At 40.1% G+C, this 23,378-nt stretch overlaps 1 protein-coding gene across 1 annotated transcript in view; it reads left to right on the forward strand.

Annotated features, from left to right (window-relative positions):
- Window positions 1-23,378, forward strand: part of LOC115217848 (28S ribosomal protein S29, mitochondrial-like) — a 62,407-nt gene that overhangs the window by 23,283 nt on the left and 15,746 nt on the right. Inside the window, 4 exon segments of the mRNA XM_029787547.2 lie at window positions 7,600-7,704; window positions 13,433-13,541; window positions 17,460-17,552; window positions 22,989-23,125. Of these exon segments, the coding sequence (XP_029643407.1) occupies window positions 7,600-7,704; window positions 13,433-13,541; window positions 17,460-17,552; window positions 22,989-23,125 (444 nt within the window).

The raw sequence follows: 23,378 nt of genomic DNA on the forward strand, positions 1-23,378 counted from the left end.
CTGACCCTTGGGAATTACAGGTACAACTCATTTTTGCCAGCTGAGTGGACTGGAGCAACATGAAATAAAGTGTCTTGCTCAAGGACACAACGCGTCGCCAAGAATTGAACTCACGACCTTACAATCGTGAGTGGAATACCCTAACCACTAAGCCATTTATATATATATATATATATATATATATATATATATGACAAAAAAAAGAATGAATGAGACCTCGATATTATGTGAATAGAGGAATTTATCTATAATATAATATGTGACAATTATTCGGTTGCCATAATAAAACTCAGAGTTTCGGATGTCGGAGCAGACTTCCACCCCAGTACCCGAAACTCTGAGTTTTATTATGGCAACCGAATAATTGTCACATATTATATATATATTTGTCTATATATATATATATATATATATATATATATATTATATTTATGTATATATATATATATATATGTATGTATATATTATATATATATATATATATTTATGTATACATGCATGTTAAATAAAATGCACATGGGCATGTACATATGCATTCACAACACGTTTTTATATACAAATACTTATATAGATTCGTGTATATAAAAACCTACAAAGACACACACACACACACAGATATATATAATCTCACACGTATGTGTATATGCATATGTACAGGTATATTGATAATAATGACATATATCCCAAGTGTAAAACGGTGCAGTGAGAGAGTAGGGTGGGAATTGAACCCTCAAACTTGCTCACCTGATTCTCACTTCCACCTTGTATAAGCATGCTCTCTCTCTCTCTCCATCTTATTACCTGTGTCTCTCATATATATATATGTATGTATGTATGTATGTATATGTGCATGTATGTATATGTGTATGTATGTATATGTGTATGTATGTATGTGTATGTATGTATATGTATGTATGTATATGTATATATACGTATGTATATATGTATATGTATATATACGTATGTATATATGTATATATATACGTATGTATATATGTATATATATACATATGTATATATATATGTATATAAACATATATGTATGTATATATTTATATATATATATATGTGTATATATATGTATGTGTATATATATGTATATGTATATATATGCATATATGTATATATAAAGTGTATATATGTATATATGTATATATATATATATGAGAGCGAATCTGGTGAGCAGGCAGGAAGGCAGTGCAGTATGTAGCTTTTAGTCCTACTCAACAGTAAGTACAACAACAAAAGAAGCTACAAAGACAGACAACAACAGCAACAACAACAACTACAAAAAGGCCAGCTGGCTGCTTTGCTTGGCACAGCTGGTATGTGAGGAGTGAGCTGTAGAGGGAACAATGGCAAGAATAAATAATAATAACGATGATGACAACGATGATGATGATAATGGTGATGGTGATAATGGTGATGGTGATAATACTGTACAGCTAAGTCAACAACTAAAGAACAGAAACTGTTGGAGCAGAGGAGAGAAGAAAGCCTCAGTAATAAATGTAGGTAGTAGAATAGGGGGGGGGGGAGGGAGTAGAAAGCAGACATGGGGACAAACAAACAAACAGACTTATAAGCCATGGGTGGTGGTGGTGGCGGTGGCGGTGGTGGATGAGAAAAAGTGGAGAAGAAAGAAAGACTTTTGTGGGTAGTAACACATTGGTAATTTGATCTGTCACTCATACACACACACACACACACAAGTGCCAGAGCTGCAATGTGCGCCGGCACCGCCGCCGCCGCCGCCGCCATACACAGTGTGTGGAGTGTCAGGGAGGGCATTGTTATGAAAGGAAGAAAAACTAGTTAGTAATGGTTTAACACATTTTTGGCAGGGGAGGTGGGGGTGGGGGGTTTACTTTATGTCATTGCTACATGTGTGTGTGTGTGTGTGTAAGCATGGCTGTGTGGTAAGAAGTTAGCTTCCCATCCACATGGTTCCAGGTTCGGTCCCATTGCATGGCACCTTGGGCAAGTGTCTTCAGCTAAAGCTTTGATCCAACCAAAGCCTTGTGAATGGATTTGGTAGATGGAAACTGAGAGAAGCCTGTTGTATATATATGTATATCATCATCATCATCATCATCATTGTTTAACGTCTGCTTTCCATGCTAGCATGGGTTGGACAAATGACTGAGGGATGGCAAACCAGATGGCTGCACCAGGCTCCAATCTTGATCTGGCAAAGTTTCTACAGCTGGATGCCCTTCCTAACGCCAAACACTCCGAGAGTGTAATGGGTGCGTTTTACGTGCCACCGGCACAGGGGCCAATCAGGCAGTACTAGCAACGACCTCGCTCAAATCTTTTTACAAATGCCACCAGCACAGATGCCAGTAAGGCGACGTTGGTAATGATCATGCTCAAATGGTGCCCTTTTACGTGCCACTAGCACGGAAACTAGTTGGCTGCTCTGGCAACGATCATGCTTGGATGGTGTTCTTGGCACCCTACTAGCACGGGCACAAGTGCCAGTAAGGCGACGCTGGTAACGATCATACTCGAATGGTGCCTTTTTATGTGCCACTGGCATGGAAGCTGGTTAGCCGCTCTGTCAACGATCACGCTCGTATGGTGCTCTTTGCACCCCGCTAGCACGGATGCCAGTCATCGAATGTGATTTTGATTTAACTTGCCCAACAGGTCTTCGCAAGCAGAGTTTAGTGTCCAAAGAAGGAAAGGGTACACATAAGTGGGCTGGTATACATCTATATGTGTGTTTGTCCTTGTGTTTCCCTCCCCCCACCACCACCACTTGACAACTGGTGTTGGTTCATTTATGTCCCCTGTAACTTAGCATTTCAACAAAGGAGACTGGAAGCATAAGTACGAAGTTTAAAAAGATAAGTCCTGCGGTTGATTTGCATGATAAACGATTCAAGATGCTGCCCCGGCATCATGGCTGCAGTCCAGTGACTGAAACAAGTGACAGAGAAAAGCCAAATGATATAGAAAGGCCAAGCTGGGGCACTGCCTTCAGGAGTTTCTTCAGTCATATTTATTTCACCCCACTGTGTTTATTTCTGTTTGTTTTTTTTATTTGATCAATCTTTGTCAACCTGCTCAGTTATGAGACTTAAAGGAACTTAATATAAACAATACCAGTGCCTATTTTTTAGGCTGTCACAAAAGTGAATAGGCACAAATATATCTGTTTTTTCATCCATCGACCTGCCCAGCTGCTTGATAGAGAGAGAGGGGGGGAAGCAGTTGACACACACATAGGTAACAATTGAATAATGATAAAAGCAGCTTTTGCAGGTGACTCTAAACTCCAGAAATTCAGCCAAATTTGATTAATTAATTTTACCCTTTTATTATTAATTTGAAATTATATATCATCATCATCATCATCGTTTAATGTCCGTTTTCCTTGCTAACATGGGTTGGACAAATATATATATATATGATGATGATGATGATATATATATATATATAAATTTTCGTAAACTTTCCCTATATATATATATATTTGTGTGTCTGTGTTTGTCCCCCACCATTGATTGACAACTGATGTTGGTGTGTTTGTGTCTCCATAACTTAGCAGTTCAGCAAAAGAGAGTGATAGAATAAGTACTAGGCTTACAAAGAATAAGTCCTGGGATCGATTAGTTCGACTAAAGACAGTGCTCCAGCATGGCTGCAGTCCAATGACTTAAAGAAATAAAAGAATACACACACACAAAGCTTTCACTCTACTGGCTTGTGTCATAGCTCCAAATAATTAAGAATTTATATAAATATTTGTTGAGCACTTTTGGTGGAAAATACTTTGCTTAGACTAATAGTATTGTACCCTATGGAGTATTTATGTCTTAGCACTGAGTCTGTCAGCTCTTAAGAACTGAAGTGAAGAATCGCTCCTTTGTGGCAGTTTTCCCTCATAAGACAGTTCTGTCTGTTTGGGTACAAAGCATTCGTTTTGCTTTTTTCTTTTGTGTTTTGGCACATTTATCTATTATGTGCCCTGATGTTCAACTTGTTCTAACTCCTGGTCACAAAGGGATTCTGTCTTTTTACACCATCTGATGAGAGTCAGATTCTGAAATGGAAGATTTACTACAAAGATAAAACCACACAGATTCCATTTATAAAATTTATGAGACATTAGCTCTTCCCATCTTATTTATTCACTCTATAGACTTGGATCATAGCCCCAAATAATCCAAAGCACCTTTGGTGAATATTTGTGGAGCACTTTTAGTGAAAAGTACTCGGTGGAGTATGCATGTGTCTTATTGCATGTGTGTGTGTGTACACGCACGCGCACACACACACACACACAAGCATATATATGTACACATGTATACATATACATGTTTCTTTCTTTATTCAGACATGCTTCAGTGAATTTTCCTTTTTCAGAAACTTGTTAATTTTGTCTTAATATTTCCTCCCCAGTTTTATTGTTGTTATTGTTGTTGTGCAGTGAACCCCTCACCCCTCTATCATTCTGTCAGCCCCAATCATGCAGGCCTGTTGTTGTTGTTGATGTCTTTTGTTATATTGAAAGTCATGGCATTAAGAATGGTCTTTTGTTGTTTTCTTTTATATTCTGTTTTGTATTTGTGGTCATGATTCTGTGACTACGAACCCATACTGCCCTGATACAAGAACACATGCACACTCACACACACACGTATGTATGTATGTTTGTATATATATGTATATATATATGTGTGTGTGTGTGTGTGTAGAGGTAGGGGTCCACCAAGGTTCAGTCCTCAGCCCCCTCCTATTTATCATAGTCCTCAAGGCAATAACAGAGGAATTCAAAACAGGATGCCCCTAGGAGCTCCTCTATGCTGATGACCTTTCTCTAATTGCTGAGTCACTATCAGAACTAGAGAAGTTTCAGGTGTGGAAACAAGGATTAGAATCGAAGGGCCTAGCTAAAACCAAAGTCCTAATAAGTAGGAAGGCAGGCAAACCACAAATCCTTTCAGGTAAATGGCCCTGCTTGATCTGTAGAAAAGGCGTAGGTAGAAACTCTATAAGATGTACCCAGTGTAAGTTATGGACACATAAGGGGTGCAGTAATATCAAAGGAAGTCTAACTGGGAAGATAGTTTTTGCATGTGGCAGATGCTCGGGAGTGATAAACACTGAAAATGTGCAGACAACAACTTCTGCCACATTCCAGGGAGAAAAACTAGAAGTAGTTGATAGCTTCCGTTACCTAGGTGACCAAGTCAGTAGCGGGGGAGGGTGCACTGAAAGTGTAACTGCTAGAATAAGAATAGCCTGGGCAAAGTTCAGAGAGCTCTTGCCTCTGCTGGTGACAAAGGGCCTCTCGCTCAGTGTAAAAGGTAGACTATATGATGCATGTGTATGAACAACCATGCTACATGGCAGTGAAACATGGGCGGTGACTACTGAGGACATGCATAAGCTTGCAAGGAAGGAAGCCAGTATGCTCCACTGGATGTGTAATGTCAGTGTGCATACATGACAGAGTGTAAGTGCATTGAGAGAAAAGTTGGATCTAAGAAGCATCAGATGTAGTGTGCAAGAGAGACGACTGCACTGGTGTGGTCATATGGCGAGAATGGATGAGGATAGCTGTATGAAAAAGTGCCACACCCTAGTGGTTGAGGGAACCTGTGGTAGAGATAGACCCATGATGAGGTAGTGAAGCACGACCTTCAAACATTAGGCCTCACTGAAGCAATGACTAGTGACGGACACCTTTGGAAATATGCAGTGCGTGAGAAGACCCGGCAAGCCAAGTAAGACCATAACCTCATGGCCTATGCCAGGGGTGTAACCAGCCCACTTATGTGTACCTTTCTTTTATTGGACAATAAACTCTGTTTGCGAAGACCTGTTGAGGCAAGTGAAATCGAAATCAAATCAAATTTGTGAATTCAATGACTGGCATCCATGCCAGTGGAGCGTTAAGAGCACCATCTAAGCGTGATCGCTGCCAGAGCAACTGACTGGCTTCTGTGCCGATAGCACATTCAAAGCACCATTCAAACCTGATCGTTACCAGCGTCGCCTTACTGGCACTTGTGCTGGTGGTACGTGAAAAACATTCGAGCGAGATCATTGCCAGTGCTGCTGGACTGGCTACTGTACAGGTGGCCTGTAAAAAAACCACTTGAGCGTGGCCATTGCCAGAACCGCCTGACTGGCACGTAAAAGTACCCACTACACTCTCAGAGTAGTTGGTGTTAGGAAGGGCATCCAGCTGTAGAAACTCTGCCAGATCAAGATTGGAGCCTGGTGCAGCCATCCGGTTCACCAGTCCTCAGTCAAGTCATCCAGCCCATGCTAGCATGGAAAGCGGACGTTAAACGATGATGAGTGTGTATGTGTACGCGTATATATATATATATATATATATATATATACCCATGCCTGTAGAAAAGGCATGGGTAGAAACTCCATACGATGTACCCAGTGTAAGCTATGGACTCATAAAAGGTACTGCAATATCAAAGGAAGTTTAACCGGGAAGATATGCTTGAAAAGACCTGTTGAGTCAAATTAAACCAAGATCATAGCTGTGGCCAGTGCACCCTGACTGGCTCCCATTCTGGTGGCACATAAAATGCATCATCCGAATATGGTTGATGCCAGGTCCGCCTGACTGGCTCCCATGCTGGTGGCACGTAAAAAGTACCATCCAATCATGACCGATGCCAATATCCCCTGACTGGCTTCCATGCCAGTGGCACGTAAAAAGCACTATCCAGACGTGATCGATGCCAGGCCTGCTTAACTGGCTCCTGTGTTGGTGGTACATAAAAAGCACCCACTACACTCTGAGAGTGGTTGGCGTTAGGAAGGGCATCCAGCTGTAGAAACATCGCCAGATCAGATGTGTGTGTGTGTGTGTCCTCATCATCAACCTTTAATGTCTGTTTTCCTTGCTGGCATGGGTTGGATGGTTTGACCAGAGCTGGCAAGCCAGAAAGCTGCACCAGGTTCCAGATGTCTGTTTTAGCATGGTTCCTACGGCTGGATGCCCCTCCTAATGCCAAACACTTTGTAGAGCATACTGGGTGCTTTTTATGTGGCACTAACACCAACAGGGTCACCAAGAACCTTGCAAGGCAAAATCCCTTCAACTGGGACAGGGTAATAGTATTAGGTGAGGGTGGCCTTATGTCATTTCAGAGATTAAAGGCATAGCAGGAACAGAAATAGGGGCCCTGCTGTAGAGTAGATACATGGATACTCCAGTTGGAAAAAGAAGGAGAGTGAGTTGGAGAAGAAGCTAAAGAGAGTGATAAAAAGAGAGAGATGGTGGCAAGGATGTGTTGGAGGCTTCGAGGGATATTGGGGGTAGTGTCAAGAACAGGTGAGGGTGATATAGGGCTTTGGACTGGGTGAGTGGGTAGGATTGAGGTGGCTAGCAAATGATGGAGAGAAATATAGGAGATACTCAGGGGCAAGGACTGTGTTAGGTATGTGAGGGCATTGAGAGTGATAGCAAACAAGCAAGGTGTTATATATATCTGTCTGTCTGTCTTTCTTTTTTTACTTGTTTCAGTCATTAGACTGTGGCCATGCTGGAGCACTGCCTTGAATTTTTAACCGAATGGATCAACCCCACGACTTAATTATTATAATTATTTTCAGGAAAAGCATACCAAACAGCATGTGGGCCTTTATTACACCATCCCTGATGCAGATGTGAAAAAGTGTTTTGAAACGAAAGGTCTTTCCATAGTCTATCAGAAACAGGTAAGATGTTCTTTCTTCATTCATATTGAAACTCAGCATCTTCATCATTGTCCTTCTAGTTCCCAGTTTTCAAATGGTTACCAGGATTCTCAATGACCTTACACCATCTTTTCAGCAACAGCCCCTCCTCCTCCTCCAAACACATTATTGCTGCCATTAAGATTTGAAATTAGCCTTAAGAATTTCAGTACACCTCCCTTTGTTTCCTCATACCTTGGTATTCTATTTGTGATTTGCATGAAAATATTGGGTGAAAGGGAGAAGACGGCTGAATTGGCAGACAGAGTAGCTCTGGTCATAAATTAGTTAATTCATGCCCACAGGTTGGTATAACTGAATTGTTAATGAAGGAAATGAGGACATTAAAAGAGAGTTTTTGGCATTCATGCCTTTCTCAAAGTCATTTGCTATGGCAACGGAATCAAATGGCTGCAGTCAGTAAATCCAAAGGTGTTATAGCCTTGAATCCATCAACAGTGACAGGAGGATATCAACAGTATTTTCTATTCAACATGTGTGTGTGTGTGTGTGTGAAAAAAAAGCACATGCGCTTGTGCCATATACAAAGCACCCATACTGGTTTTGCACATAAGGCACCCACACTGGTGCCATGTATAAAGCACCCTGTACCCTATGATAAGTGGTTGGTGTTAGGAAGAGCATGCAGCCCTAGAAACCATGCCAAAATAGACAATTGGGACCAGGTGCAGCTCACAGGCCTTTCCAGCTCCCATAAAAACAATCAATCCAACCCCTACCATCATGGAGAACAGTTGTTAAATGATGATGATGATGGTATGTAAGTATGTGTGTGTGTGATAGATTGCTATAGATTATGTTATTAGTCAAAGTTTCAAATCTTTAAGGGTTCAGTGATAAATGCAATTGAGAATGTTTGAGAATATTTTGCCCTTATGGTTGGGTGATCTACACCCACCACATCACCGCTCTCCTGCTAACTTCCTTCCCTACACTGCAGTGCTTTCCATTTTGCCTCCAGAAATTCATTGATAGCTTTTTAGTTTCAACATTGAAGTCTCACTGGTCTTGGATTCTGACCCGCAAAGGTCATGGACTTCACCAATAACTCCTTTGCCGAACATGGCACAAGCCCAACAATTTTGAGGGCAGTCATATGCCAATTACATTGCCAACCCCAACCCCTGCTTGATTGGTACTTATCTTATTGACCCCAAAAGGATGAAAGGCAAAGTCGACTTTGGCTGAATTTGAACTCAGAACATAAGGTTGGATGAAACACCAGTAAGCATCTTACCTGACGAGTTAACGATTCTGCCAGCTTACTGCCTTCTTTTTGGCTAACTTATTAAAAAACTGAAAAAGACAACTCTTTTACTTTAAGCATATAATGGTTTCTTTACCATTTTACATCAAAGCTATAAGTTTCTATAGACCTACAGCTTGGCCACATCCATGGCAGCATTCTTTGGAAGTTCAATTGGCAGCTCTGGAATCTGATTTGATTCCATTAATTAAAACATTTTGTGCCAGTGTTTTCTTCTCTACCCACAGGTTGACTAAAGTCTTCTGAATGGAATTTGGTCTGGAGAAATTGTATGGAAGCCCATTGTAGAGTCCCTTCTTGCATTACCTTCTACCTGTTACTCGCTTCATCATTGGATTGCATCTATCCTGGGCCACCACCTTGAAGTTTTAGTCAAATGAATAGATCCCGGGGACATAAACGCACCAACACTGAATGTCAAATGCTGCTAGAACACAAACTCAGATACAAAGACACACACACACACACACACACAAAATATATGATATCCTAAAACCATGGTGCCCTGTAAAAAGCATTGGTATTGGTGCTGGTCACATAAAAAACAGCCAGTGGAGCACTCTGTGAAGTGGTTGGTGTTAAGAAGAAGGAGGTGGAGAGAAAAATGGCCAAGTTCAAGCACATCATAAGGGTAAAGTTACCCAACAACGTGTACCCAGAGTGTGTGAAGGCCATGGTGGTCGATAGGGAAACCTATAAGAAACTTAGAGACATGTGCGGGTGTAGAATTGACCCAGCTGGAGCATTGGTGGAATTCAATGAGCTGCCACCAGGGGTTGATTTGTTAGAACTTGAGCAGTATATGAGACGTTAAAAGGACAAAAAATTAATTACTTGTTATTTAAGGGGAAAAAAAAAGGAAAAAGTTTTTGAAAAAAAAAACGATAATTAAGAAAAAAACAACAGATAGTGACCATGTGTACAAACATTCAGATGGTACTGCATGAGGAGTGGGGCCCATGTAGCCATTCATCTTTCATTTTTATATAATATTCATACTCATTCATTTTGTGTTTTTTGTCGCTACTGTGGTGATGTGTCTGTCCTTGTAGTGTCCCGTCTGTCTTAGTGGCCTGAGTGCCAAAATAAAGAAAATGTTAAGGAAGGGCATCCAGCTGTGGAAACCAAATGCTCGAAATACAAGAGTAGAAAAACAGCCAACGACTGATGAAGGGTCGTTCTTTATGCTGTTTGTTTTGCTTTCCATTTGTGTCTTTCATTGTTCAAGAAAATAGTTCATATTCCATGTACTCGTGCTTCATAAATTTTGTGGTACTCGTTTTGTGATATCCTGTGCCCACATATGCATATATATATATACATACACACGTATAGCTATAAGTATGTACATATACGTATGTATATATGCATATATGTATATTATTTATATTATATATATATATATATCTGTTCGCTTTTGTCTGTCTTAGGTTGTTCATAAATAAGTTATGTACAATTTAGATTTGAAAATCTTAATGTTTATGATATATAACTAATTAATCTTTGTGTGTGTTTGTTTAGCCTGTATTGTATTAATTATGTATTCATTAAGGATTTGAGCCTTTTGACTGAGTCATAGGTGGTGGTGAAGGTTGGTGTGGAGGTGCTGGCAAGAAATGTGGTGGTGAAATGGTGTGTAGGGAGAGGCCAGGTAAACAGCCAGAGGGTAGAGGGACAGCTGAGCTGACAAAAGTTAACAAACCATGATGCAGGTGAGGTATTTTGGGGTAAGAGGAGGGCAGCCAGGAAATTAATGGGGCATGACTCTGCCTGTGTGTGTGAGAGAGAGACTGCTCACACACACTCACTCACACACAGACACACACACAGACAGACACACACACACACACTGCTTATTTGGACAATGAGATTAATTGAATAAATAATCCTATGAAATGAAAGGTGTATAAGTAGAGATTGAGATGAGAATAGAATGAATGGTGGGTTTCTTTTTATTTTATCATTATTATTATTATTATTACTGAAGGAATAGGGGCCAGGCTCTTGGACAGGGGCTTATGGTTAACTGTACAGGTCCAGAGGATGATGACAGTGTAGTTAATGTGGGTGACACCAGTGCAGTTGACGTGGGCGACTGATGATGGTGGTGGTGGTGGAGGCAAGTTGATGCAGTCAGTGAATGAAAAGCTTGTTCTCAGGGAAGGAAAAAGCGGGAAAAGCATTTCTTATCATCTCTCAACTCTATTATGTTACTGTAGACGTATCTTTTGGGATTGCTGTGATATTATTGTAAATACATCACTGTAAACACTTCTGACACGGGACTTAAGTTTATTACATTAGTTAATTAAACAGTTTAAATTCGTCCCATGACCAGCCTCCTTGCTGTGACCATCTCGGTCATAACTCGAGTCTTATGTTGGTGTAAGTTTTACACCTTCAAACATATGGTCACCGTTTTAAAGATGAAGGCAAGTTTGTTGAGAGATATTTGGCTGCTATGTTGTGCAGATCAATTGTATAAGTTGCTTATTTCCCTCGGGTGGTTGTGGATGGAGGTGTCTACAATCTCCCTCCCTCTTTTTCTCCTCTGTTGTTGCCTATCTATCTATCTGTCTATCTATCTACCTATCTATCTATCTGTCTCTGTGTTTGTCTTTGTCTCCCTCTCTCTATTCTCTGTATATATGTGTGTGTGTGTGTGAATACGCGCACACACACACACATGTATGCGGATAGATAGAAAGATAGATAGATAGATAGACAGATAGACAGACAGATAGTCAAACAGACAGACAGATAGACAGACAGACAGGCAGACAGACAGACAGATAGACAGACAGATATATAGACAGACAGATAGATAGATAGACAGATAGACGGAGAGATAGACAGACAGATAGATAAACAGACAGACAGATAGTTTTCCAAGTACATGGCTTTGAGTTCAGTCCCACTGTATGCTACTTTTGGATAGAGTCTTATAATAAAGCCCCAGGCCTACAAAAGCCTTATAAATATACTTAGTAGACAGAAACTAAAAGAAGCCCATCGTGTGTGTGTGTGTGTCTCCTTGTCTTAACAGAATATGTGGATTGTGCCACTGGCATTCAGGCATTGCCCTTCACTGCCAATGTTCTGTGAAAATATGTCTAGCCATGGAACACAATATTACCCTTCCCTTGTTTGCAAGTGAAGGGTGGTGATAGGGAGGACATCTGGTGGCAAAAAATGTGTCTCCACAAATTCTCTGTGATGCATGCAAGCCTGGAAACGGGGACATAGAAATGATGATGTGTGTGTGTGTTCCCTTACCTGCTCTTCTATTACCTGTTAAGTTTTGTAGTTGAGGACACAATAAAGCTCATTGTTAATAAAAGCCTATAAAATCTTGACTGATTTACCTGAATAAGGTCAACACCTTACTGGCTCCTTCCTTCCTTGTCATTCCTACAGCAGCAGCAACAAGTGGAGGCGCAATAGCCCAATGGTTAGGGCAGCGGAATCGCAGTCGGAGGATTGCGGTTTCGATTCCCAGACCGGGCGTTGTGTGTGTTTATTGAGCGAAAACACCTAAAAGCTCCACAAGGCTCCAGCAGGGGGTGGTGGCGACCCCTGTTGTACTCTTTCACTCCAACTTTCTCTCACTCTTTCTTCCTACTCAACCGCTGAGCCTGGATGCGCATTCATCTATCTGTTGATGCTCTCAGTGTCGGGGGTTGACCTGCTTTCTCTTCTGTGGTTCTTACGAATAGCAAAGGACCACGTTTCGGACTTCTCCCACCATGGACAAAGACCGCTACGCTCAACAGCAACAACAACAACAACAACATCATAACTATGATTGTCCTTTATTAACATAGATCTTATTACCATCTTTAGATGGTTCGTTTTAGTCATATTCTGGAGAAGAGGAATTGTGTTGTTTTTCGCTCTGCTAAAGTAGACAAATGGTACAAGGCATTCCAGTTGTGACCAACCAGTCCTTTGTAAAATTATGTACAACTAGAGTGTGTTGTTCCCTTATTTAAGAACCTGGTATAAATGCTTAACCCACCTCCATTAACATGTTCCTATCTTACCCCTTCAAATATCGGCATCCCCAAATAAGAGATTAAGATCCAGTGTTATCCTAACCATGGCCACTCCATAGAATAGTTATTTCATCTCTCAAATTAACACCATCTTCTCTTCATGTTTTGTACACGTCACACCGTGTATGTACAATTTTTCTTTTACTTTTTAAAACACCTTGATTTGTTTCACAAGAAAACTACTTACAACATGGCATTTTGAGTCTGTTGTGTTGCCCTGTTTAGTTGTCCTTTTCTATTGATTAATATTGATCTCTCCCTCCCTCTGCCCCCTCCCTCTCCCATGTTCACTGCTGCCACTTTTCAATGCATAATTACAATCTTTTTTTTTCTTTTTTTTTCCTATCTCTTTATTTTTCTCCTTCAGTGCCAACTGTTTCGTGAGACTAGTATTATGGTGAGGCAACCAGCTTTGGAAATTATTGACTACATCAAGAATGCCAATTACGACCATCCCGTACTCAGACTTATGCTTTGTATCCTTTGTCTTTCACTTATTTCTTCACATGCCTCCCTAGAAATATGGTTTAGCGGTTCACAAATTCACTTGGGATCAGCAAAATATTGCTTCGGTTTATTTGCAGCTGAAGGACACATTGTGAAGTTGGCCGTTACTTTTTACAATGTTAAATATTTAACATCGTCAGACTCCCTTCAGCAGGAGAACACAGATGGTGTAGTTACTGTTAATATTAATACCCATGTGAAAATACTACATTTAGAAATCAATATTTATATTAGAAATCAATATTAATACTATTGGAGGGCATTGAGTTGGCAAAATCAATAGATTGCTGTTAAAATGGCTTGTGGTACAGAGAAATAATCCTTAACATTCTGTGTTCAAATCTCACTAGGGCCTTCTTTACCTTTCATTATCCTGGGTACATACAATGCCATTGATGTTCTGGCTTTGGGTTAATCACCTTTTCTTCTCTACCAAATTGAGGTGTTGTACTTGGGTTAGAAACCAATTCTCTAAAAGACAGTGAATGGAAGAATCAGCCGAGTTTCTGGCACAATGTCTTGTGCTATTTCTGTTCTTTTACATTGAGAGTTCAAATTCCACCAAGGCATTTACAACAAGTGTTCCAATTGATCCAATCAACAGAACATCCAGCTGGTGAAATTAACATGCAAGTGGCTGAGTACTCCACAGACATATGGACACAGGATGTGACAAAGCTGGCCCCTTTGAATTAAAGATATAACTCATTATTCCCAGCTGAGTGGATTGGAACAGCAGGAATTGAACTTGTAAACTCACAATCTATTACTTTGTTGCCCACAAGGGGCTAAACACCGAGAGGACAGACAAATGGATTACGTCGATTACATCGACCCCAGTGCATAACTGGTACTTATTTAATCGACCCCGTAAGGATGAAAGGCAAAGTTGACCGTGACAGAATTTGAACTCAGAACGTAGTGGCAGACGAAATACTGCTAAGCATTTCGTCCGGCGTACTAACAGTTCTGCCAGCTCGCCGCCTCACAATCTCACAATCATGAGCTGAAAGCGCTAAGCACTAAGCAACATACCTTCACTCCATTGCAGAACTGTAATACCCTAATGTTTGTTTTGATGAAACTGCATTGCACAACCTCAATTTCTTTCATTATATATCGAAATTCTTGTATTAATCTGAAGTCAAGAACATCCACTCATTTGATGTATTGAATTTCATGACACAAAGTTCTGAGTTGAAAAGCTTATCAAAGTTCATTATTTACATTTGACGGATATTTATCGTCATCTTGTTTGTTGTTAACACAACGTTTTGGCTGATATACCCTCCAGCCTTTATCAGGTGTCTTGGGAAAATTTCAAACCTGGGTTCTCATTCCTAAGGTATTTTTCAATGTTATTATTGTTATTATTGCCTTTGCACAGCTTCTAATGCTGGCGATGTACTATGGTGACAGCTGTTCACTACCAGTGAACTAAGGTAATACCTCTTATTTTCCAAGCACCTTCCAGAATTATTATTATTATTATTATTATTGTTATTATTAATATTATTCAGTAGTTTTATTTTTATAGCGTGCTTTCACTTCACTACCGAGTGCAGCTCTGTGTGCCTTGGGTATGTGTTGTGATTTGTTGTGATTCTCTGATGGTTATTGTATGGAAAGTGTTCTGCGTAGGATGTGTGCAGTGCCTAGTAGTGCAATTTTCTGTATGTTATATGTGTTTGTAAGTCCTGGTGTTTTTGTTATGTATTTGTCTGAATATTTTTTTATCATGCCTAATGCACCTACTATGATAGGAATTGTTTCTGTTTTTAGATTCCACATCCGTGTTACCTCTATTTCCTGGTCTTTGTATTTTGAAAGTTTCTCCATTTCTTTTAGAGACACATTGTCATCTGCTGGCATTGATACATCAATTAGAAAGCATTTTTTTTTTCTTTATGATCTCTAACAACTATATCTGGCCTATTGGCCTTAATTTCTCTGTATGTATTGGCATATCCCAGAGCATGGTTGCTTTCTCGTTTTCTGTGACCTTTTCTGGTGTGTGCCTATACCATCTTTTTTCTGTTGTTATTCCATAATGTTGGCATAGCTTCCAGTGTATGTAGCTCCCATTATTCATCATCATTATCGTTTAACATCCACTTTCCATGCAAGCATGGGTTGGACGATTGACTGAGGGCTGGTGAACTAGATGGCTGCACCAGACTTCAATCTTGATCTGGCAGAGTTTCTACAGCTGGATGCCCTTCCTAATGCCAACCACTCTGAGAGTGTAGTGGGTGATTTTACATGCTGCCGGCACGGGGGCCAGTCAGGCGGTACTGGCAATGACCTCGCTTGAATCTTTTTACACATACCACCGGCACATACCACGATCACGCTCAAATGGTGCCTCTTACCTGCCACCAGCACGGAGGCCAGTTAGCCACTCTGGCAACGATCACGCTCGGATGGTGCTCTTGGCACGCTACTAGCACGGGTACAAGTGCCAGTAAAGCAACGCTGGTAACAATCACACTCAAATGGTGCCTTTTAAGTGCCACTGGCATGGAAGCTGGTTAGCTGCTCTGTCAACGATCACGCTCGTATGGTGCTCTTTGCACCCCGCTAGCACGGATGCCAGTCATTGAATTTGATTTTGTATTCTTCTTCTTATTATTATTATTATCAGACTCAGGATCTTGAAGTTAGTAGCCTGCTCTCTTAACCACAGTGGTTAAGAGCACGTGCTACTAACCCCAAGATTCCAGGCAGTGACCTGAACAACAATAATAATAATAATAACATTGAAAAATACCTTAGGAATGAGAACCCAGGTTCGAAATTTCCCCAAGACACCTGATAAAAGCTTGGAGGGTATATCAGCCGAAATGTTGTGTTAGCAACAAACAAGATGAGGACAAATAGCTGTCAAATGTAAATAATGCAAATAATTCCTCATCTCTTAAATATAGAACTGTCTTATCAAAGTTAATTTACCTTTGGAGAAATTACTAATCCTCTGGTTTAATTAGTTCATCTACTATTCTCCTCCTCCTCATTATAATCATTTTGGTGCCACATATAAAACACCTGTGCTGGTACCATGTAAAAAGCACCCAGTACACTCCATATAGTGGTTGGCATTAGGAAGGGAATCCAGCTGTAGAAACTGTGCAAATACAGACAAATGGGGTTTGGCGTAGCTCTCTGGATTGCCACTCCTGTCAAACCATCTAACCCATTTCAGCATGGAAAATGGATATTAAATGATGGAGATATGCTGTGATTGCAAAGACCCGGGCTGCTTCCTGCACCAGTTTCGCATAGCCCCAGCCCATCCAAAGTACCTTGGATTGCAGAACGACCTGCTGTGCTTGCCTTGGATCGTAGGGTGACCTGCTGTTCCTGAGGAGACCTATTGAGTCAAGTACATCAATATCAAAATAAATATCAAATGGAAATTGTAGTTACGATACCTGTGCCAGTGGCACGTAAAAAGCAGCATCCGAACGTGGCTGATGCCAGCACCACCTTGACTATCTTCTGTGCCGGTGGCACGTAAAAAGCACCAACCGATCGTGGCCGCTGCCAGCCTCCCCTGGCACCTGTGCCGGTGGCATGTAAAAAGCACCCACTACAATCATGGAGTGGTTGGCGTTAGGAAGGGTATCCAGCTGTAGAAACACTGCCAGATCAGACTGGAGCCCAGTGCAGCCTCCTGGCTTCCTAGACCCCGGAAAACGGACATTAAACGATGATGATGATGATGTGTGTGTCTGTGATAATGTACCTAATGAGAGAAATTATTAAAGTTAAATCAGTAATTTCCTACATGTTGCTACAATTATGACCATCTCGTATTTTCTCTATCGCATGATAATAAAATTACAAAATCCAACTCTCGTTAAATATTCCCTGACTGTTTCTCTAAGATGGTGAAAGAGGAGTAGGCAAAACCCTGACTTTGGCTCATGTCATACATTTCTGTGCCATGCAAAAATGGTTTCTCGTTCACGTTCATTGGCGTAAGTATTTCACTTCTGTCTCGTATATTTTCTACTTTTATCTTATTTTAATAATTTCCCAGTTTTTTTTCTTCTTTCTTTCTTCGTAAAACGTATTTCGTTGTGAATATTTTGATAATTTTACACCACGATTTTTTTTTCTTTTCTCTTGTATGTTTTTAAACACCTTTTTTTTTTTTTTCGAAAGTCCACAGCAGAAGGCAGGCAGCAGCTAGAATTTCATCTTCTGCTGATTCTCTTCCCATCCAAAATGCTTTTTTTTTTATCTCTTATATATTTGTGTTCCACCATTACTTAGGCAGAATTTACAATGAAGGTGGTTGTGTGTGAAAGCAGTAGCTAGACCTGACACAGTGCTGCCTGCAGCTTTCACAGTAGTCAGGCTGTGAAAGAGTTAATCCATTGACAGCAAGATTTATAGTTGAGAATAGTTGTCTGTAACAATAGACATTAAACACTGCTGCTTGCAATTGAATGCTTGCAATTAACTCATGTATGAGTGTCTGTCTGTCAGTCTCTCTGCATGTGTGTGTGTGTGTGTGTGCATATATAAATAGGTAGATGTGTGTAAGAGCTAAAAAAGAAACGAGATGAGGTAAATCTTTGAAATAGCCAGTTGCAGGTAGCACTGTATTTCAACTGCTCTGATGTAAAACTATTAGAAATGAAATATCTTGTTGGTTTTGTCAACCATCCAACTCACTCTCTTCTCTCTTCCGGCAAACGGTCTTTCTGGAAATGTTAGAATTTTTGCACCACTCTCCCCCCCCAGTCCCACTCCTCGTGACATATTATTTTGTGAACTTCATCCAATTGATTTCTATCACATCTTTTCCTCACATGTTAACGTTGTGATCCCGGATTGAACCTCCCGCACCTTTCCTCCACATAAATAGGTGTGATCCAGTGGTAAGTAGCTTGCTTCCCAGCCATATGGTTCAGGGTTCAGTCCCACTGCATGGCACCTTGTGCAAATGTCTTCTGCTAAAGCTTTGGGAGGCTGACCAAAGACTTGTGAGTGGGTTTGATAGATGGAAGCTGAAAGATGCCTGTTGCGTGTGTGTGTGTGTCTGTTTGTCTCCACCATCACTTGACAACTGCTATTGCTATGTTTACACCCTTGTAACTTAGCAGTTCAGCCAAAGAGACCAATAGAACAAGTACCGGGTTTTAAAAAAAAAGATCCTGGGTTTGATTCACTCAACTGAAATCTCTTCAAGACAGTGCTCCAGTATGGCCACAGTGTAATAACTGAAACAAAAGATTAAAAAAACCCTTTGACCCCCCCCCCCGAGGAATGTGACCTTATTCTGCACTGGTTTTTACTGTATTGAGTGCATTATCACATAGCTGACATGGTGCTGGCCAATCTATTCTTGGACATCTATAGACGTTCTGTTGGTGACCATCACAGCTGACAGTGTTGGCTGTCAGATTCACACGAGTTGTTCTTTTGCACTCAATTGTTGGTGGGGTTCGTTCTAGCAGACTGGTCCAGGTTGATCTGCTGCTGCTGGCAGCGGCGGCAACCATAATCATCTGCTACTCAGAGTTCCGCTTTGTATCCTTTGTCTTTCACTTATTTCTTCGCATGTCTCCCTAGAAATATGGTTTAGCAGTTCACAAATTCACTCTTTTACACGTTTCAGTCATTTGACTGCGTCAATGCTGGAGCACCGCCTTTAGTCGAAGAAATCAACCCAAGGACTTTATTCTTTGTAAGCCCAGCACTTATTCTATCGGTCTCTTTTGCTGAACTGTTAAGTTTTGGAGACATAAACAAGCAATGGTGGGGGGGGGGGAACAAACACAGATACAAAGACACACACACATAAATATATATTTACACATGATGGGCATCTTTCAGTTTCTATCTACCAAATCCACTCACAAGGCTTTGGTCAACCAAGGCTATAGTAGAAGACACTTGCTCAAGGTACCATGCAGTGGAATTGAACCTGGAACCATGTGGTTGGGAAGCAAGCTTCTTACCACACAGCCACGCTGTTGTTGTTTTGTGTGGGCCACAAAGTTTTTATGAATGGCTTACTGTGACTTAAACCATTCAGTTATTTAGAAGGGACAGTGAGCAGTTGTATTAAAAGATCACTGAATTCTGACATGTTTGAGTCTTGGTTAAACTGACATACAAAGAAAGAGAAAGAAGCATTAAATAGTTTCAAGACATTCAACGTTTTGCACTAATTACTTACTAAAATGGTTGCCGCCTCTTTCTTTGATTTAACTCTCTCTCTCTCTCTTTTTCTCTCCTTTGTTCCTCCCTCTCTCTCTCTGTCCCATCTGCCTCTCTCTTTTTTTTCTCCTCTCCCTTCTCCATCAGTCACCAAATATTGACTTAATAATTGTTCTGCACTATTTAGTTGACCTTTTCTAAACACACACACATACACACACATACACACACATATATATATATATATGGTACATACGTGTGTGTGTGTGTGTGTAGTTTAATGAGAGGCAAATCTTTAACTGGATGTGAACTAAAAAGAATTACAAAATAATGTAGTGAAATAATAAAGTGAAGCAAAATGTTTGTTTTAATTGTAACAAGAGACACTTTTTACACAAAGAACTCAGATTTCAAAATTAGTCGTTAAAACTAAATCTAAGGAACTTTTACATTTTAATTCATTCTATCATTTCCTCAAACAACATGAAATTTGCGTGGCTCCCAGTTTGAGAGATTTACTTTTGATGGGGGTAAACATGTAGCTGTTGACCTGTTATCTTTACCAGAAACACACACACAGACACACACACACGTTTGTCAGGCTCATGTATTTGTTTATATATTTTAACATTTTTGTCTCTCACCCATTATGTTCTTGTTAAACCTCCATTTGTTCTTCACCCCCTCTCTTCGTTGCCCTCTCTCCTATTAATTACCTTCTCTCCTATTTTTCTACCATTTCATCTTTGTAATGAAATATAGTTTTGAGTCTGTCCATATCTAACACCCATACCATCAGCTGCCTTTGCTCACCATCTCTCTCTCTCTTTCTCTCTTTTACTCTTATTTACTCTCTCTTTCTCCTACCACTTAATTCCTTACCAGTTTTTACTGACATCCATTACTCTTTCTTTGTCTCCCTCCTGTCTCTCCCTCCCCACCCTTATCTTACCTATGCTGTTTTCCTATTCAACCTCATTACCAACAACCAGTAAGTAGCTGCCAATCAGTCTCTCTTCCTCTATCCCCCCCTTCTCTATCGACTTCTTGTTCTAAACCTCAATTTCCCCTCATCATAAATCTCTCTTCTGTCACCCTTTCACTCCCAGTTCTCTCCCTCATCCCTCTCTCTTTTACTCAGCCATCCAATCATTGCCTTCAATAAAATAGTTCTTGTCTGAGAACCTTGTTTTCGTGTGTGTGTATGTGTGCACATGTATGCGCGTACACACACACTCACACACACACACACACACACACACACACACACACGCTCACACAGTGTTTTATTCAGACTTGCTCTACTAAAAGTTAGGGTTAGTGTTAGGGATGCCGAAATCAAGTTTGATCATTCGAATGTCCTGAGTAGTAAAGACAGCCCCAGGGTTTCTAAATAAGGTCAATTGCTACTAAACGAAGAGCAAAGTTTATTCTTATTGGTCAGTTTCAGCTGCATGGTGGAACCAATAATTTAATAATTGCTACATGTTGTAGAGACTGCTATGTATCGCCTGGATGGGAGGCAACTGTCATAAGAGACAGTGGTCTCCCTTGCTTTTATTATTTCAATAAAATTTTCGAAATGGGACAAACAACTAATTTATATTATTTTCACACTATTCTTTAAATTCTACCAAAATTTTAAATTTTGCTGCTGGAATTTCTACTGAAAGCAAGATATTACTGGTATCTATTGTGCCAGAGTTGCCGCCCACCCAGCAGCTGTCTGACATTAGCACCTTGTCAAATTACATACTTCACCACATCGTCCAAACTAATAAGAGCCTTCTTCATTATCATCCAATGATATTTCTCCTTATTTAGAACCCGTGACAGCCATACAACTCACTATTATCGAATTCAAGTAATCAGACATACTTTAGTGTATGTGAAACTTGTAGTAATTGCTTATCAAAGTCAAACTGTTAATACAAATATTTAACGTCCACAACATGTATTGAATACTCTTTTCTTTATACATGAGTGTGTGTATGTGTGTGTGTGTGTGCACGATTGACCACTAAATCCACAAGGTTTTTTCATTCTCTCTCTTTTTTCATTCTCTCTCTCTTTATTTCCTTGTGTCCTTTCTGTTGAAGAGCATAGGCTCGAAATGTAAAGGACTTTCTCACCTTCCCAAGCATCAGACTAATACAGATATGCACACACACACACACACACACACACACAGTTTGACCTATTTTGGGCACATGGCAGTCGAGTAATCCACTTTGTCCACGTCCTGACCAACAAAGTCTCTTTAATTCATGTTTCCACCATTTTTTAGATCTTAAAAGATTGTCACTCATGGGCTTATCTAATCAATGCTCTATTATTATTATTATTATTATTATTTATTTATTAATTAATTAATAGATATGGTAGCAAGCTGGGTGAAATGCTTAGCAGTATTTTGTCTGCCACTGTTGTGAGTTTAAATTCTTCCGGGTCGACTTTGTCTTTCATCCTTTCTGGGTCATTTAAATATGTACCAGTTATGCACTGGGGTCGATGTAATCGACTTCATCCTTTCCCCCAAATTTAAGACCTTGTGCTTCCAGAAGAAAGCATTATTATTATTATTAATAGATAAGGCAGCAATCTGGCAGAGTTGTTAGCACCCTGGACAAAATGCTTAGCAGCCTTTTCTCTGTCTTTGCATTGTAATTTCAAATTCTACTGAGGCTGATGTAGCCTTTTATCCTTTCGTAGTGAATAAAATAGGTACCAGTTGGTCAATATAACCGACTAGGGGTGATATAATCAACTCACTCCTACCCAGAGAATTTCAGGCCTTGTGCCTACGGTAGAAAGGATTATTATTATTATTATTAGAGCTCAACACTGAACTAAATACCTTGTGGTGTTTATAACTATAACCCTTTAAGTTTAGAGTTCAAATCTCACCAAAATTAACTTTACCTTTCATTCTTAAAGGGTAGGTAAAATAATGTACCAGTTAATTACAGGGGTCGATGTAATCACCTGTCCCCTCTTGACAAATATCTGGCCCTGTACCTATGAAACTGTTGTTGTTGTTGTTGTGGTGCAGCAGAAACAGGAGAATGCCAGACTAAATATTGGTATTTAGTTATTGTTCTGTGTTCAAATCTCAACCGGATTGATAAAATAACAAATGGTATTGAATTACTGGGATCACTTCTCCAACCATGACCCCCCCCCATCCCTCAAGAATTTGTTGCCTTCAGCCAATAAAAGAAATTACCAATATTGTTTTTCAGCGTCAATGTGGAAAAAGGCTTGGCGAGAAATCTCTATGTCAACATTCAAACCGGGTCGAATCGACTTCCCTCTCATAGCAGTGGATTGGTTGAAATTGTTCAAGAGTCAGAATGAAGTATTTTTACAGGATATAAAGGTATGAGAATTCTGTGCGTTCATGCGTAAAATAGAGAAGAGTACCAATGCTACCATGTAGCACACTTGAAAATTGTAAATATCTCTTTTTTGTCTTTTTACATGAAACCATTTGTAGCCTTGTTAACCCACAATTAAGTACACCCCCACACACATATTGGGTCAGCCCATAAATAATGTGGTTTTCTTTGTTTTTCAAAATTAAGATAAACAAATTTCTTTTATAATCTAAAATATACTCCCTTTCATTTTCT

This window comes from Octopus sinensis, linkage group LG12 (genome assembly GCF_006345805.1).
Source record: "Octopus sinensis linkage group LG12, ASM634580v1, whole genome shotgun sequence".
NCBI classification, from domain to species: domain Eukaryota; kingdom Metazoa; phylum Mollusca; class Cephalopoda; order Octopoda; family Octopodidae; genus Octopus; species Octopus sinensis.